Source organism: Panthera uncia (assembly GCF_023721935.1).
Source record: "Panthera uncia isolate 11264 chromosome B2 unlocalized genomic scaffold, Puncia_PCG_1.0 HiC_scaffold_24, whole genome shotgun sequence".
Lineage (NCBI taxonomy): Eukaryota > Metazoa > Chordata > Mammalia > Carnivora > Felidae > Panthera > Panthera uncia.
The window spans coordinates 65417018-65436099 of NW_026057580.1; the positions used below are offsets into that span (position 1 = coordinate 65417018).

The 19082-nt window shown below is 37.8% G+C and overlaps 1 protein-coding gene across 2 annotated transcripts in view; it reads left to right on the top strand.

Moving 5' to 3' along the window:
• QRSL1 (glutaminyl-tRNA amidotransferase subunit QRSL1) overlaps positions 1–19082 on the top strand; it is a 46723-nt gene that overhangs the window by 534 nt on the left and 27107 nt on the right. For both annotated transcript variants that reach the window (XM_049654082.1, XM_049654081.1), the window contains exons 2-8: positions 8079–8238; positions 8560–8658; positions 9676–9772; positions 12500–12676; positions 16318–16493; positions 16584–16696; positions 18714–18906. In XM_049654082.1, coding sequence (XP_049510039.1) covers positions 8079–8238; positions 8560–8658; positions 9676–9772; positions 12500–12676; positions 16318–16493; positions 16584–16696; positions 18714–18906 — 1015 coding nt within the window. The remainder of the gene's footprint in view (positions 1–8078; positions 8239–8559; positions 8659–9675; positions 9773–12499; positions 12677–16317; positions 16494–16583; positions 16697–18713; positions 18907–19082) is intronic.

Genomic DNA, 19082 nt, shown 5'->3' on the forward strand with positions numbered 1-19082 from the left:
CGAGTAATTTTTGGTCCCCCCCCCCCGCCCCGTCCCCACTTCCTTGATAGATTCTTTAGGCTTCAACTATCAGTAAGATAGCAATGATTCTCTCACCCGTGTCTTCCATTTCCTGGAGCTCAGTTTTATACTCTAGGCTATGTTTGTAAATGCCTTCTGGACATCTCTTCAAAATGCCCCATAACAACCTCAACTTACTTTAAGGAAAGTTGACTTCATCATTGTAATAGGACCACTTCTTCTCAACCTCCACCTTAAAAAACAAATCAAAACCTGATTTCTGAATTCTTAATATTCTCTTTTTAATGGCACAGCTGTTATCCCAGTTGCCCTTAACATTCTTCCTTATCTGTCATATCCAATAAATCACTAAGCCCTGTTAATTCTATTTTGAATTTACCTCTGGAATCTGTTTTCTTTGCTTCCTCTCTGCTAAGACTTCAGATCTCCTTGCTTTCTGGCCCAGTATCTCTCAAACTTGGGAACTGTCTGCAGGCCCACTCATATAAGAATCCTGTCAGGCTCTTGTTAGAACCACAGCTGGGTCCCACTTTGGGAGCTCTGTGATTTGCGGCCCAGAGTATATGGTTTAACCAGGGCTCCAGGTGAATCTGCTAATAAGTAGGGATTTAGGACCTACCCTGCCTTCCATTTTCCTGTTGTATTTTCACCTGGGAAATCTTTTTATCTGTCCATGTGGTAGCCTTTTAGAAAGCTGTAAATTACAATAACAAAAATGACAGGCATTAAATAATAAATAGCCCTTACCCAAAGTGCAGTAGTGTTTTACCATCTTATATTACACGTGGTCTCTACTATATATTTCTGTACAGAGGCGCCTTCGTGGCTTAATCAGTTAAGCATCTGACTTTGGCTCAGGTCGTGATCCTGCAGCTTATGAGTTCAAGCCTCGCATAGGGCTTCCACTCTCAGGGCAGAGCCTGCTTTGGATCCTTTGTCTCCCTCTCTCTGCCCCTCCCCCCCTCTCAAAAATAAATAAACATTTAAAAATTTAAAAAAATAAAATTATAAAAACAAAACATTATTTGGTAGTTATTTTCCCACCCCCAAAAGTATCTTCTGTCCACTCCATGTTTTTTCTACATCATTGTACTGATGTCCCAAATTGTACCAATTAGAAATTAATTAATTTAGTACACATTCTCTTTTAAATATGTAAAGACGCCTGGGAGGGTCGAATGATTTATTCACCCATTGTTGTGAATTACAATAGTTCAATAAAATTTCTCTCCCTCACATAGTTGCTATAATCAATTGAAGAAAGGGAAAATTTGCTGGGGAGGAAATTCGGGGGAGGATCTGGGAACTATAATAGAGTTTTGAGGCAATGTTGGGGACCTACGTAAGGCTTAGAGTAACAGGAGCCCTGAGAGGAGGCACTCAAAGGAGGTAACATGCCAAACAGGAGATAAAACTATTTGTAAGTTTTATGCAGGTACATTCAGGAAAGAGGAGTCTCACTTTTACCTTCCCCCTTTGTGGCATGATCCCACTGTTTCTAGGAGCCAGACACCAGGCTAATATTACTAATCCTAAAGTTATTAATTATATATTCAAGAGGCTTCTTGGGGGTCTGCCTAAGAACCCTTAATTGTTCTATGGGAAAACAGATTCCAAATTTTAAACAACTCAGTTATTCATTCAATTAACATTTAGTGAACACCTCTGTGTTCCAGTCGTTGGGGATTAGCATTGAAGGCAAACAGAAGTTCCTGCACTCATGAAGCCTGCATTTTTATGGGGAAACAGGCATTAAATAAGTTTCTATTTTTTAAGTAAATAATATAATTTCAGTAATATGAAGAAAGATTAAGCAGGCTACAGTGTGAGAAGTAGTAGGGGTGGGGGTGGAGCCAGATGGCTTGGAGTGGTTAGGAAAGGTTTCTCTGACTGCCTGGGTATATTTTAAAGAGACCTGAAGGATATGAAGGGTGAGCCCTGGGAGGGTCTGGAGGAATAGTACTCCAACCAGATGGAACAGTAAGTGCAAAGAGTCTGCAGCAAGAGCAAGCTTGACATGTTCAGGAATTGCAAGAAGGCCAGTGTGCCTGGAGAGATGTGAATGAAGAGGAGAATAGTGGGAGATGAGGTTAGAGAGATAAGTAGGAGCCAGATCATGGACAACTTCTTAGGCCATGGTAAGGAAAAGCTCCTAAAGGCTATTCCTAAAGATATGGTCTACAAGAAAGCAAGTGAGGAAGCAGAAAGACCAGTTAGAAGGCTGTTGCATTGGCAAGAGATAATGGCAGCACAGATGAGGTGGCTGTAGAGGTAATGTGAAACGGGTGTTTTTCTTTAAGTTAGTTGCTGATGGATTGGATACAGAGTTTGAGGGAAAGAGAAGAATGAAGGAGGATGCTTAAAGTTTTGGCCTGGGCAGTTGGGAAGATGTTAACAGCAAGATCGGAAAGACTTGGCGCCTGGGTGGCTCAGTCAGTTAAGCGTCCAACTTGGGCTCAGGTCATGATTTTGCGGTTGATGAGTTTGAGCCCTGTGTCAGGCTCTGTGCTGACAGCTCAGAGTCTGGAACCTGCTTCAGATTCTGTCTCCCTCTCTTTTTGCCCCTCCTCCCCTCATGCTCTGTCTCCCTCTCAAAAATAAATAAACATTAAAAAAAAAATGGGAAAGATTTTTTCCCACTTTTTTTTTGAGGTATAGTTGACATATCATGTTATATTTGTTGCAGGTGTACAACATAATTTGGTATTTGTATACACTGCAAATTGATCACAATAAGTCTAGTTTTTCCCTGTCATCATATAAAGTTACATAATATGCAGTACAATATTGTTGATTAGTCACCATGCTGTACATTATATCCCCATGACATTTATTTTATGACTGGAAGTTTACCTCTTGACCCCTTTCTCCCATTTTGCCCATCCCCTAACCCCTCCCTCCTGGCATCCATCAGTCTCTTTTCTGCATCTACAAGTTTTGTTTTTTAGATTCCACATATAAGTGAAGTCATACGGTATTTGTTTTTCTCTGTTGTCACAAATGGCAAGATTTTGTTCTTTTTATCTTACCATTTGTGACAATAGAAAGACAAATACCGTAGGATTTCACTTAAGTGTGGAATATATATAATGGACTATTAGGTAACCATATATTAGGTATATATTAAATGAAGTGTGTATATATATATATATATATACACATATATATATACACACACATATATATATGCGTGTGTGTGTGTATATACACATACACACACACCACATCTCCTTTATCCATTCATCCATCAATGGACACCTTGGTTGCTTCCATATTTTGGCTATTGTGCATAATGTGCAATGAACATAAGGGTGCATATATCTTTTCAAATTAGTGTTTTCGTTTCTTTGGATAAACACCCAGAAGTGGAATTGCTGGATCATATGGTACTTCTGTTTTTAGTTTTTTGAGGACCCCCATACAGAAAAGACTCTTAGGAAGCATATTTGGAAGGAGAAAGTTATCAAGACTTCTGGGCATGTTAATTTGGAGATGCCTGCTGGATATGCAAGTGGAGATGTTGGTTAAGCAGGCGGATATAGGAGCTTTGGAGATCAGGAAAGCAGCTAGGTATGACGATATAAATTGGCCAGAGTATAGAAGATAATTAAAGTATGTAGACAGGTAAGAACACCCAGGGAGCTGAGCACAAAAGTAGAAGAAGGCCTAAAACTTTCCAACATTTAGAGGTCAGCAATAGGAAGCAGAGCCAGCAAAAGAGATGTGAAAGAATGGTAGGTAAGGCAAGAGGGAAACCAAGTCTTGGTGTCCTGAAACACAAGTGAAAAAGCTTCAAGAAGAGAGTGCTCTCTTAAGTTGAATGCTGCTGAGAAATACTGTATACGATTAGGACTGAGCAGTGACTGCTGGATTTAGGAATGTGGAGGTTGCTAGTGATCTTGATACAATTTCTTGGAACATTGGAGACAAAAACATGAATGGAATATATTAATGGGTACCAGTCCACTGGACACTCCGGCCTCAAGGACTCCCCTATACCTTCAGCATTTATTAAGACAATTATTTTTGAAAGACAGTTCTTTTTCTAAGTGAACTTCTGATGCTGTCTGTAAAGTTAGTAGCATAGTGGTACAGAGTGTGGGCTTTGGAAACAACAGCAGGCCTTGGTTGAATCCCCGCTCTACTTTCCAGCTTTGTGACCTCAGGCAGGAACTTTAGTTTTTTATCTGTAAAATGGGGGCAATAATATCAGCCCCTCAGAGTGGATATAAAGATTAAATGAAATATAAATCATTGGTGGGTGGGAGGATGTGGGAAATAGGTGATGCTCTTGCTGTGATGAGCACCCGCTGATGTATGGAATTGTTGAGTCATTATATTTTACACCTGAACTAATATAACGCTGTGTTAACTATACTGGAATTAAAATTAACTTAAAACTGGGGCACCTGGGTGGCTCAGTCAGTTAAGCATCTGACTTCAGCTCCAGTCATGATCCCACAGTTTGTGAGTTTGAGCCCCGCGTCAGGCTCTGTGCTGATAGCTCAGAGCCTGGAGCCTGCTTCAGAATCTGTTTCTCCCTCTCTCCCTGCCCCTCCCCTGCTCGCGTGCTGTCTCTCTCTCTTTCTCTTTCTCAAAAAATAAACATTAAAAAATTAAATTAAAATTTAAAAAGTAAATATTTTTTAATGTTTATTTATTTGAGACAGAAAAAGGGGCAAGCATGACCGGAGGGAGGGGCAGAGAGAGAGAGAGAGAGAGAGAGAGAGAGAGAATCCCGAGCAGAATCTCCACACTCATAGTGTTCAGTCTCCCAAACCATGAGGTCATGACCTGAGCTGAAATTGAGTTGGATGTTTAACTGACTGAGCCTCCCAGGTACCCCTAAAAGAATAAACCTTAAAAAAAAAAAAAGAAAGAAATATAAAGCATCTATAAAGCATCTAGGATGATGCCTAGCACTAAGTGCTATTGTTAACATTAATTCTGTTACAGTGACAAATTTGCTAAATTATATGTATTTAGAATTCTCTCTCCCCCTAGTTTCTAAGAAGAGTGACTCTTGAGGAAGATCTCTTATTTTTTCTAAGAAGGTGTATTGGTTTTTTTTTTTTTTTTTTAATGTTTTTTTATTTATTTTTGAGACAGAGAGAGACAGAGCACGAATGAGGGAGGGGCAGAGAGAGAGGGAGACACAGAATCGAAGCAGGCTCCAGGCTCTGAGCCAGCATCAGCACAGAGCCTGACGCGTGGCTTGAACTCACAGACCGTGAGATCGTGACCTGAGCTGAAGTTGGACGCTTAACCGACTGAGCCACCCAGGTGCCCCGAAGGTGTATTGTTTTTTATTGCTGCCTAACAAATTAGTATAAACTTTTTGGGTTAAAATAATCTTATCATCTCACAGTTTTGTGGGTCAGGAGTCCAGGAATGGAGTAGCTGGGTTCTCTGCTCACGAGAGTCTCACAAGGCTGAAATCAAGGGGTGGGCCAGGACTGTGGTTTCATCTGAAGCTCAGGATCCTCCTTCAACCTCATTGGTTGTTGGCAGACTCGATTTCTTTGCAGCTGTAGGACTGAGGTCCCCGTTTTTTGGCTGACCGTGTGGATGGTTGGGCGAATGAGCTGGGCGGACAGGAGTTGGAGGATAACTAGAATTGAGGTTTTGGAGGTTATACATATCTTGGTAATGACGTCGTCTGGGACGAGTTGATGACTGAGCGAGGTGAAGGAACAGTTTGCCAGAAATGAGGTTGAACTGAGAGGCCGGGTTTCAGTGTACATTACTTGAAGCCTGAAGTCAACAAGAATAACAACAGGAGCCACTGTAAAGTAGACTAAAGGGAGCTAAGTGCTAAAATCTTTGATGAATGAAAAGGGGTACCAGGCAGACAGTAGGTTCACACCCCAGGAAGAGTGATATAAACTCCTCCAAGTCCTGTACTTCAGATGAGCTGGGATTTTTGAGTGAAGAGGGAAGAGGAAGGCATTGAAGAATGAGGAGGATACTTGCCTGCACACTCTCCCCTCCCCCTCTGGACTCTGGTCCACGGTAGGTAGAAGCTAAAACAGTCATCTCTTGGGGCACCTGGGTGGCTCAGTGGGTTGAGCATCTGACTTCAGCTCACATCATGAGCCAGCAGTCCATGAGTTCGAGCCCCACGTTGGGCTCTGTCCTGACAGCTCGGGAGCCTGGAGCCTGCTTCGGATTCTGTGTCTCCCTCTCTCTCTGCCCCTCCCCTGCTTGCGATCTATCAAAAATAAACATTAAAAAAAATTTTTTTAAGAAAAAAATTAATAAAACAGTCATCTCTTGAGAAAGCTGCAGGAGAAGCAGTGGCCTCAAGGAAACACCTATTTTCTATTAGAGAAAAGAAGTGCCAGGGAAAACAAATTTGGTTTTTTTAACAAAAACTTTTATGGTCGATTTTATCTCATATTCAGATATGACACCTTCAGTTTTGTCCCAGGGAAGCTGCACTGTTTATATTTTCACACTCCTTATGCTCAGGTCATTCTAGTTAATTAGCATCTTTGTTTTCATTTCTCTTCTCCAATTCTCTTTTTCATTTTCTCAAATCTGGATTTCCTAAAAATGGTCCTAATGAAGATCAGCAGCATTTCAAATGAGTGCTCCTAGACAATCTCATTTCTTGCCCTTGTAACCACAACCGAAACGGGTTTCTCTTGTATTCTTGTACCAGTTGGCAAGTCACAGAGCATCTGAGGATAGTAGGCATTAGGAGACTTGAGGGGAGGCAAAGAAGGAAAGACAGTGAGACAATTTTTGTCATTCTTACAATTTGGCCCACCTGCCCCCGCCCCTCCCTGAGTCACTGCCTCAGCCACCTGTCGGCAGTGCTTTCCTCCTCTTGTGCATCTGCCTTAGGGGTCCTCTCAGTGGCCTGTTCCCACTGCGTTTCTAATCTTAAGCTCAGCCCTAAGAATACCGCTGCTTTGATGATTTATTCAACAGATGAGAGCAGATGATTTGCAGATTTTCCCCTCAAATGCAAACTCCTGTTGCTTGATGGATGTAGGACACCTGAAAATACAGTCAACTTGGAAGACAAACTAAGCTTGCAGTCATGTAGAGAGAGATGGTGAAGGAGCTTGTATTATGAAGTTACTTCTCCCCTATACTACTATGTGGCTTTGGACAAATCACTAACCTCTCTGAGGTTCAGTCTTCATTTGTGAAATGAGGTTAATAATACATAACTTATGTGGTTGTTATAGGGTTAAGTGAAGTAATAATGCATGTAAAGCACCTATGTCTGGCTCTTGGTTAATAGTAAATATTACTCCTTTGCCCATCTTCCTTCTCTCTGAGCTCCCATCCCAACTCTTTTCATATAATCTCCAAAGCTGCGGTGTCTTCTTTGACTTATAATTCATTCCTTTTATCTAATTAGTAAGTACTTACTACTTCCTACAGGAAGTATTAAATAGTCATCACTTCAGGCTTTACTGTAAACATCTAGGTTCTGCTCATTTGTAATGCAGTTTATTTTAACACTTCTTTTACTAGCCTTACTAATGCACCCCAGCCAGGATTTCAGAGAAGTTTCCTCTCAGTTTGCTTTTGAACCCATATTTTATAAACATTCTCTCCATTTGTAGTGGCTCTGACTTGAATTCTACAATAGTTATAAAGATCTTACCTAGAGCCATAAGCCCCTGCAGGGCCTTGTCCAGTCAGTTTCTTTCTTTCTTTTCTTTTTTTTTCACTCTGGGTTGTGTGTGTTGCAGCTAAACTACTCTCTGCACGATCTACCCTAACCCATGCTCCACCCATCCCAGGCCTCCACTGCTACTAGACAGGATGGCTTACCTAAACCACTGTTCTTGTTGGTACAGACCTGACTTGGAAACAGCCCTCCGCTAGGGCAATGAACGTCGTGTCCCCCAACCCATACCCAAGCTAACCGATGTGTTACCCTCATTCAGTACACCACCTAGGTATAGCGTTCTCTTGGTTTTGAATCCAAGCTTCACTTCAAAATTGTATACTTCCCCATTCTATCTGCCTACTCAGTATAATACTTGAAACTTCTGCAGGCTCGGTAAAGGGTTTTTGAATTGTATACATTATAGGTTTCTGCAGCGCTGAAACAAGGCCAAATTACTCCAGTAGAGCTCTGTCAAAAATGTCTCTCCCTTATCAAGAAGACCAAGTTTCTAAATGCTTACATTACTGTATCAGAAGAGGTGGCCTTAAAGCAAGCTGAAGAATCAGAGAAAAGATACAAGAAAGGTAAATTACTGTGAATTATACTTAATTGGTATATCCCTAGAGAAACAATTTAATTGGATGTAGCAGTCTCCATTTGGCAAGCGAGGCTTTTAACATAAAACATACCCTTATTTAAAGAACTCGCCATGAGGTATAATAAAAATAAGGCTAATGGATATGTGATGCTTTATAATGCCCAACTGGAATAGTTTCTAACATAAACTTGATTTATGAAGAAGTATCTTTACCAAAAACTAATAGTTATCATAATAACTAGTATTAATGTGTCTTTATATCCTGAACTCGATGTATAGCTCCTGTTCTTTTGGCTTTTTGATGCAGGTCACTCCCTCGGGGCTTTAGATGGAATTCCTGTTGCAGTAAAAGACAACTTTAGCACATCAGGCATTGAGACAACATGTGCATCAAACATGCTGAAAGGTAAAGTTTAATTGACCAGAGCATTAGTAGTTTTATAAAACTAGTTTTTCAGTTTAAATAAAAGGTAAGATACTAAAGCACCAAGGTATTCTGAGACCAGTTATATTTGCAAAAGAAATACTTATGCTGGTGTATTTTTACTATTGGCTCTTTCAGAATGCACAACTATTCCTTAGAGGTAGGCCAGCTTATTGGATGTATCCTATTTAGGAAATTTTAGAAATCCCACTTAGGAAGACTCAATAACTGACCACCAAATACACACTAAGTGACCTCTGACTCCCACTCATTGATAATATGGGAATAAGGGCCTGTCATTACCCCTCTGTGAGGATTAGCACCTATTGTCTAGTTGTTTTGTGTTTCCTGAGTCTTCCATCTTTTATGTCACTATACTTATCTGCATATAGTGATGCTTAATTTTGTTCTTTACAGTTTAGTAGGTCAAAAGGAAACATGTTTATCAAGATTTGGGGATCCTAGAAAGAAAAAGAACTAGAAAAAGCTTATTCACAGTGCTATACCCTAAAAGAAAGTCTCTGGGGAATATGCCACAGGTTCCTCTAAGAGCTATATTATTGTTAATTGTTCTGGAATACACACTAGATGAAATTTAAATGAGAATAGAGATCTATGTGTGACTGGAAATAGATAAAAATTACTGTGTGATGTAGCATTTCAAGTACAATGAACAAAATAATGATGTGCTGTTAGTTTCAGATGAATTGGGTACATCTCTATTATTCAGTATTTAGTAGTACGAACTGTTATAGTCTATGTTTTTAGACGATAAAAATAGTGAATATGCCGACTGTCTTTGGAAAATGTAGAAATTAGCAGTAGAAAAATTAAAATTAACTAACCTCGGGAAGAAAGTACCACCTACAACTCAAATTAGAAATAATTAACACATGTCAATATGGACAGCTTAGTTGCAATTTAAAATCTTGTTTCTTGCATGTGATTTACATGTTCATGTTTTTTTCTCCTACAACAAAAATAACTGATTTTTTTCAGGTTATGTACCACCTTATAATGCTACAGTAGTTCAGAGGTTGTTGGATCAGGGAGCTGTCCTGATGGGAAAAACTAATTTAGATGAGTTTGCAATGGGGTAAGTAAAATTGAAATTTTCTTCTCTTGTATTTCTTTCATCTTTGTCTCGGTTTACTTTCATATCACATTATCTTGATACTATAGCTTTATAGTAAACCTTGAAATTAGGTAATAAGAGTCCTTTAACTTTTTCAAAATCATTTTACATATGCTAGGTGCTTTGCATTTCCATATAAGTTTTAGAATCAGTTTGCTGATTTCTGTAAAGCTTAATTGGATTTTGATCATGATTGTGTTGAATTTCCAGGTCAGATGGGGAGAATTGACATCTTAATATGTGTCTTCTGATCCTTGAACACTTTATTTCTATCCCTTTATTAGATTTTTAATTTTTCTCAGCAGTGTTTTTATGATTTTCTGCATATAAATCTTGTACATAATGTGTTTGTTTCATTCCCAAGTATTTCATTTTTTTAATGCTATAGAAAAATGGTATTTTTTCCATTTCTAATTGTTTATTGTTAGTATATAGAAATATAATTGATTTCTCTGTATTGAGCTTGTATCCCACTGCCTTGCTAAGTTCTCTTATTAGTTCTAGTTGATCTTTGTAGATTCTTTGGTATATTTTATGTGGATGATCATGTCATCTGCAAATACAGTTTTATTTCTTCTTATTTCTCTTTCTTTTTTGTGTTGGTTAAGACTTCAGTACAATACTGAGTAAAAGTGATAAGAGCAGATATCCTTTCTTTGTTCCTGATTTTGGAGTGAAAACATTCAGTGTTTCACCAAAGCATTGTTTCATAGACGCAGAGTCTTTGACTCTCTTATTTACGGTGTTATCTCTTGGCACTCAGTAAATATATATTGAATGAATTAATCCATGGGAGTAAACTTGAACATAGGTCATTAGGACATTGCCTTGAACAGCTGATCAAAATGAACATCGTCAGTGAGAGTAAGTGGACATCATTGTACCTCTAGATGTGATTCCCTGAGAAGAACACACCATCACCTATGCAGTATTCCAGCTGAGAATGTTAAACCTGAAACTAATCACAGGGAATCAGAAGATAAGTCTGAAATGAGAAACATTCTATAAAAATATGAATATCATAAAAGACAAAGAAATGCTGTGAAAATATTCCAGATTAAAAGAGCCTAAAGAAAGTAAAACCTAAACCTTATAGAAGAAAATGCAGGAGAAAAATCTTTGTGACCATGAGTTAGGCAAAAATTTCTTAGATGGGACACATAAGTACAATCCATAAAATAAAAAACTGATAGACTGTACTTCTCTAAAATTAGGAACTTCTATACTTTGAAACACACTGTTAACACATGAAAAAATAAGCCACAGCCTGGGAGAAAATATTTGCAAAACATATATCTGAGAAAGAACTGGTATCCAGTATAAACAGAAGCTTTCCCAACTCAAAAATCAGAAAACAACCCAATTTAAAAGGGGGGGGGGGTAAAAATATGTAAGCAGACATTTCATCAAACCAGATATATAGTTGGCAATAAACACATGAAAACAATACTGAACATGGTTAGTCATTAAGGAAATGCAAATTAAAACCACAAGGAGATACATACATCTTTTAGAATGGTTTAAAAATGACAATATCAAGTGCTGACGAGGATGCAGCGCAATTGGGTTTCTCATGCAATCCTGGTAGGAAATGCAAAATGGTATAGCCATTTTGGAAAATCGTCTGGCAGTTTCTCCTAAAGTTAAACAGCATAGGATCCAACAATCTCAGTCCTGCTATTTAGTCAAGAGATGAAGAGGTATATTGACATGAAAGCAATGGCCAGGGTCTTTCAGTACAGTATTTATTGTGGCTTTATTCATCATTGCCAAAAACTAGAAATAACTCCATGCCCATTGGCTAGCAAATGATTTAAAAAGTACAAAAAGAGGCTAATGAGACAATGATACCTAAATGCAGTACCTGATGTTAGACTCCATCCCTTACTAGGAGGGGGAAATGCTGCAGAGGACATTACTGGATCAGCTGACCAAACTGGATTACATACAGTACGTTAGATAAAAAGCACTGTGTGGATGTTAAATTTACTGAGATTGGCTACTGTGACCGCATAAGGGAACACCCCTAGTGTTAGGAAATGCGTACTGAATACATAACTAAAATATTTAGGAGTAAAGGGCCATGATATATATAATTTACCCTTATGTGGTTTGTGGGGGAAGAAATGATTTGTACATGTTACACACAACGTGTGTCAATCACACAAATCAAATTGGGTGGCTTTTTAACAATAAGTGAAGCTGGGTAAAGGGTATAAAGTTATTTTCATATAATTTCTATTTTTGCAGTTTGCCTGTAAGATTGAAATTATTTCAAAACTTTTTAAATAAGTTATTAATTTTCAACTATGCTTGTCTTAACACGTCTGGTTATAGAGGGAATCCTTCAGAGGACTTCCTGTTTAACTCTTTGAATGTTTGTGACCTTCTTCACCTGGAACACCTGGATTTACAAGGGAAATCATCATAAGCTGAATTGGATAATCAACTGGGATAAAAATCTTCTTAACAGACTAGTTTTCTCTCTCCCACACGCTCTTACTTCCCATCGTCCACCTCCTCAACCATCTAATTAATGAAAGCTACATCTAAGCAGGCTTCTTGCCTTTTCCAATTCAAGTTCCAGTGGATTATACAGTGTTAGAAGTAAATAATATGATCAGGAGGTGAAATCTTCATATAAAGAACCAAAGTTTCATTAAGATATCTTGCTTCACTTCATCTCAGATCTGGAAGCACAGATGGTGTATTTGGCCCAGTTAAAAACCCCTGGAGTTACTCGAAACAATATAGAGAAAAGAGGAAGCAGAAGTCCCATGGTGAGAATGAGGATTCGAATTGGCTTATAACTGGAGGAAGCTCGGGTGGGAGTGCGGCGGCAGTATCAGCCTTCACGTGTTTCGCGTAAGATGCTTTTTTCTGTCTGTATTGTAGAGCCCATCAAAACACAGTCATAAACCATACTTACAGTCCAACAACAGAGTAGTTCATACCGTGCCGTTTTCATTTCTTTTTAGTGACTTATTTATGCTCGACTTATTTATGATCGATATATCAACATTATATCTCATAAATGCGTTCAACTGTACAGTATACTTAACATGTATTTTATACATATAACTTGAATTTTAGGTATTTAAACTCTTCCTCTATGGGGCGCCTGGGTGGCTCAGTCAGTTAAGCAGCCAACTTCGGCTCAGGTCATGATCTCACGGTCTGTGAGTTCTAGCCCCGCATCGGGCTCTGTGCTGACAGCTCAGAGCCTGGAGCCTGCTTCAGATTCTGTGTCTCCCTCTCTCTGACCCTCCCCTGTTCATGCTCTGTCTCTCCCTGTCTCAAAAATAAATAAATGTTAAAAAAAATAAACTCTTCCTCTATAGTATCTGGTTCTCTTAAAAACATGCTTTTATGGATCTTGCAGAATAAACCAGTTAGTGTAATTAAATTTCACTTCTAAAATAATTTATTTGGGTGTCTGCTCACTGATTGTACAAATATTTAGGGACTAATATACTGTGGCTTTGGCTGAGTGGTGCTGAGCTGTTAATTATGGTTTATCCTTCAGCTAAATCTGGCTTTTGTTTAAAAAAGGGGGGGGTGGGGGAAATGCTCCTAATATGTATCAATAGGATATTTAAAATAGTGTTTTCATAAATCTACCACTAAAAATGTGCATCACTGAGTAAAGTTTTTTTCAAGTTTGTTAGGAGCTGATTTGTTCAACTGTCATAGTTTGTATTTGGGAAGAATCCACCCATCATGCTCTATGTTTTAAGTCTCATTTGTAAAGCATTTTTTAACCACCTAAAGAAGACTAAATAGATTTCACTGTTATTTATCTGTTTCAGTATAAAATGGAATGCGTTTCTTTAGTAGTACTATGTGTATTTTATTTCTCCTTAATTATCCACTGAAATGAAGCTCTTTCACAGACATTGCAACCAGTAAATTATTTATATTTTTTTAGAGCTATGGAGATTTAGAGTCTTCAGGGTTTTTTTGTTTTGTTTTGTTTTGTTTTTAGTTTCTCTGAAATCTTATTTACAAGTAAAACCATTTCATTTTATCTCTGTGGAATTTTAGAGCACTGCATTAATATTAATGAGAGTTCTGACAAGTTAGGACTGGAAGATTAGGTGCTTTTTTTTTCTATCTTCATCACCCTACTTAATGTTCATCTTTCTGAATGTGCTCTGAGAAGATGGCATTTTGACACATAATTCCTATGGAAATGTAGGTTTTACTTTTACACCGCCGTCAGTGAATCCTAATAAGAAAACGTGTCCTTTTAGAAATTGTTAAAGCAACAGCCTGATTTTGTAGCTCATATGGACTTGTTAAGAAAGACAATCTCATCTGCATTTTCTGTAGAGCTCAAGGGCCTAGTAGTCTTGTGCAGCTCAAAGCTTTTTTCTGGGTATATTCAGCAGAAGCACAGACCCAAAGTAACTCCAGACTGAATGGGTCCCAAACTATCAAGTGTTCTGCTTTGTTTTTCCCCCTTTTGATTTGCTTCTTTTATAATAGTTTTAAAAACAGGAAAGTTCTTGGTGTATTACACAGCCACTAAAAGGAATAAGCTAGAGTGTCATGGAAAGATATCAAAGATACACTGTTAAGTGCAAAACAAGTTGCAAAATAGTATATATAGTATGACCTTTCTGTTAAAAGCAGTCATTACATATGTATATATGTTATGTGCATGGAAGTGTCTGGATGACTATATTAAAATTGATAACAGGATTATTATGGAGGCAGTGATTATAAGAGAAATTTTATATACTTTATATACAATATACTTAATTTTTGTAGTTGGCGCATACACTTTTCTAATCAGAAAAAACTTTTTTCCCCTGAAATAAAGTTTTAAAAAATGTTTAATTAGGGTAAAACATACATAACCTAAAATTTATCATCCTGGGGCACCTGATGGCTCAGTCAGTTAAACATCCAACTTTAGCTCAGGTCATGATTTCGCGGTTCATGGGTTCGCTGATAGCTCAGAGCCTAGAGCCTGCTTCAGATTCTGTGTCTCCCTTTCTCTGTGCCCCTCCCTTACTTACACTCTGTCTCTCTCTCAAAAATAAATAAACATTAAAAAAAATTTTTATAAATTAAAAAAAAATAAAATTTACCATCTTAACCTTTTTTTAAGTAGGCTCCATACCCAGCGTGGAGCCTAATGCAGGGCTTGAACTCATGACCCTGAGATTAAGACCTGAGCTGAGATCAAGAGTCAGTTGCTTAACAGACTGAGCCGTCCAGGCACTCCTCCTAGCCCCCATCTTAACCATTTTTAAGTGTACAGTTTAGCATTAAATACATTCAGATTATTGTGCAGCCAGTCTCCAGACCTTGTTTAATTTGCAGAACTGAACCTTAGTACCCATTAAACAACAGCTTCCCATGTGCCCGTCCTCCCAGCCCCTGGCAATCACTGTTTTACTTTCTGTCTCTATGAACTTGAAGACTCTAGGTACCTGATGTAAGTCAAATTATTCAGTATTTGCACTTTCATAACTGATCTGTTTCACTTAGCATAATGTTCTCAAGGTTAGTTTTTGCTTTTGTTTTTCATAAGAAAAACATGTACTCTGGAGGTAACTGGCCAAAGAAATGGACCCTTCATAGTTCAGTAATGCAAATACAAATATGAAAAATTATTTAAAAATGCACATTAACAAAGCTTTTTGGTTTTCCAAATTAACCACATTTTAAGAACTTCTGGTACTCAGTGATGATGATGAAACATGAGACCAAATCTGATTCACTGCAGTTGGGAATATAAATTGGCAGAAGCCCTCTGACAAGTCATTTGACGATATAGATTAAAAACTTAGAATAATAACAGGCCCTATGGCTCATTAACTCTACTTCTTGGAAGCCAGCCTAAAACATATTCAGACGTATAGGCAAAGATTTATGTTTAAAGGTGTTTATTACGAAGTAATTTATTATGCAGTTATTATCGTAATTGGCAACAACATAAATGTTTAAATTAAAGTACATTTCTATCTATGATTCTAAATGAGGTAGCGGAAGGTTCTGTATATGAATTTCTGGAAGTGGTGTGTTTAGTTTGTGAAAACATACTGGATAACTGCCATGAAAGGAAGGTAAAAGATATGTATATATATTTATAGGAGAATGGGCTTTAAAATCCTGGGAATCTCCAATTGATAGGATAGAACATTATATATATCTTAACTTGTCAGTAATTTTAGTGATGTAGCAAAAGGCTCCTGATAAGCAAAAAAGAGATGGCAACTTGTAATTACAGAATGACCTGAACTATGAAAGAAAAATGCATTTTTAAAAAGTCTTGAAGTTAATATGCCAAAATGTTAACAGTGTTTGCCTCAGGTGGTAGAATATTTTGTTTCTTCTTCATATTTTTCTACGTTTTAGAAATTCTCTGAGACAGTCGTGTCTTACTTTTGTGTAACCAGGGGCAAGTAAAGTTGAAAAGTATACACTTAAAAACAGATTCCAGATATAATTAGAGATACATCATTTTTCTAAAGAAAATTCCATTTAAATTCCAGGGCTTTAGGATCAGATACAGGAGGATCGACCAGAAATCCAGCTGCCCACTGTGGGATTGTTGGTTTCAAACCAAGCTATGGCTTAGTTTCTCGTCATGGTCTCATTCCCCTGGTGAATTCCATGGATGTGCCTGGAATCTTAACCAGATGTGTGGATGATGCAGCAACTGTGTTGGGTATTTATATGATTCCATAGAATTTCAAAACATTATAAATTTCACTGTAAAAACAATATGTCTATCATTCCTAAGTATTTTTCCTCACAGGTGTGCTGGCTGGGCATGACCCCAAAGATTCTACCACAATACAAGATCCTGGTAAACCATTTATGCTTTCCAGCTTGACAGATGTGAGCAAACTATGTATTGGAATTCCGAAGGTATCTCTTCCCTTTTGTTAGTTCACAGAAATCCTGTCAGGTCAAATACAAAGCCCAGGCCTAGGCAACAGACTGGTTGGGGTTGAATCCTGCTTATGCCACTTTTATTAGCTATGGAACCTGAGCACGTGACTTAATCTAAGTTCAATTTCCTGATCTACAAAATGGGGATAACATTTTTGATCTCAGAGAATAGTAAGGTTTCAATTTGGTAACATCGTTGGGATATAATATACAGCATGGTGACTATAGTTAGTAATACCATACTGCTTCTTTGAAAATTACTATGCGAATAGATCTTAAGGTTCTTATCACAAGGGAAAAAAATTCTTTAACTGTACTGTGACAGGTATTAACTTAGACTTATTGTGGTTATCATTTCTCAACATATACAAATATTGAATCAAACATTAAAACTCTCATAATGTTGTGTATCAGTTATACCTCAATAAAAAAAAACTAATGATGCTAAGCAGGGGTCTATAAACTTTTTCTGTGAAAGGTCAGTTAGTAAATATTTGAGGCTTTGTGGTCCATGCAGTCTGTATTGTAACTATTTAACTCTGCCACTGTAGTGTGAAAGCAGCCATAGACCATATGTAAATGAAAGAGTGTGGCTGTGCTCTAATAAAACTTTATTTTCAAAAATACCTGGCAGGGTGCTCGTGTGGTTCAGTCAGTTAAGCATCTGACTTCGGGTCGGGTGTGATCTCATGGTTTGTGAGTTCAAGCTCTGCATTGGGCTCTCAGCACAGAACCCACTTTGCACCCTTTCCCCCTCTCTCTCCGCCCTTCCCTCTTATTTTTCTCTCTCAAAAATAAAATTTAAAAAAAACATAAAAAAATATATCTAGCAAGTTATAGCTGGCTCATAGGCCATAGTCTGCTAATTCCTAATGTAAAGGACATAGCCCAGAACCATTCCTTACATAGTAAAATCTTAATAAATATAATACTAATAATGATAGTAAAGAAGGTAACATTTATTCCTTTACTATTTTATTACAGTAGCAATTGAGTAATTCATATATGAAAGTAAATACATTAAATTATTGACCTTTAAAAATATTTTAATTTTAAGCTTACCAATAATTTTTTGGATAATTTTTTGTTGTGGGACACTGTCTTATGCGTTGTAAGACGTTTAGCAACATTATTGGCCTTTACCCTTAGAGGTACCACTCCCACCACAGCATAACCCTACAAACAAAAATGTCCGCAGACATTACCAAATGTCCCCTGGTTGAGAGAAAGGGGATAAAATTGTCCCCAAGTTGACACCACGTTGAGAGAAATACTTTCTTTAAAATTTTCAGTTAAGATCATAGCTATGCCTTCTTTTAAAGATTTAGAAAAGAGTACAGAACTATTTTAGAATCGTATATCCTCTACTTACCCACTATGTAACTTTAGGAAAATTGTTTTGTCTCACTATTTTTCATTAATAAAATGAAGGGTGATAATAACCTATATCATGGGATTGTTAAAAGCATTAAATGGGAGAACCTTTCCACTTACTTTTTATTAATGTTTATTTATTTTGATAGAAAAAGAGCACAAGCAGGGGAGGGGCAGAGAGAAAGAGAAAGGGAGAGAGAGAAAAATCCCAAGCAGGCCTCACACTGTCAACGCAAAGCCTGACACAGGGCTCGAACTCATGAACCGTGAGATCCTGACCTGAACTGAAGGCAGACGCTTAACTGACTGGGCCACCCAGGTGCCCCAAATGAGAGAACCTTTGAAAGGCATCTAGCAGAGTATCTGATAATGAACATTTAGCAAATATAGCTTCTCCAACTAGTTCTCTAATCTTTAATATTGTCATATCCAGCTTATAAGTAACTAGTACAGTGCTTGCCATGCCATAAACACCCCTAAATTAGTTCAGTCTTTCTAGCTACCTATCAGGAATTCAATCAGATTTTCTAATGTATTGCCAAAGGTCCTGAAGAACATATTTTTATAAAACCATGTATACAGATGTTCTAATTTCTGTATCTTGACTTTTTCCAATAAGGAATATATTGTACCAGAATTATCAAGTGAAGTGCGATCTTTTTGGTCCAAAGCTGCTAACCTCTTTGAGTCTGAGGGGGCGAAAGTAATTGAAGTGTCCCTGCCCCACACCAGTTATTCAATTGTCTGCTACCATGTATTGTGTACATCAGAAGTGGCATCAAATATGGCAAGATTTGACGGGCTAGAATATGGTAAGATGGCTGTGTCTGGGTTTTTTAAAATAGTTGCCTCAAATATTTGACAGTTTTACTTGTAGGGATAAGAAACTTATTCCCCGAGATAATGTTAATGATTTAGACAAGTAAACCAGTGAATCCTCTTGCCTTTGTCATTTAACCTTCTGCTTACCGTATTCCTTGTACATGTC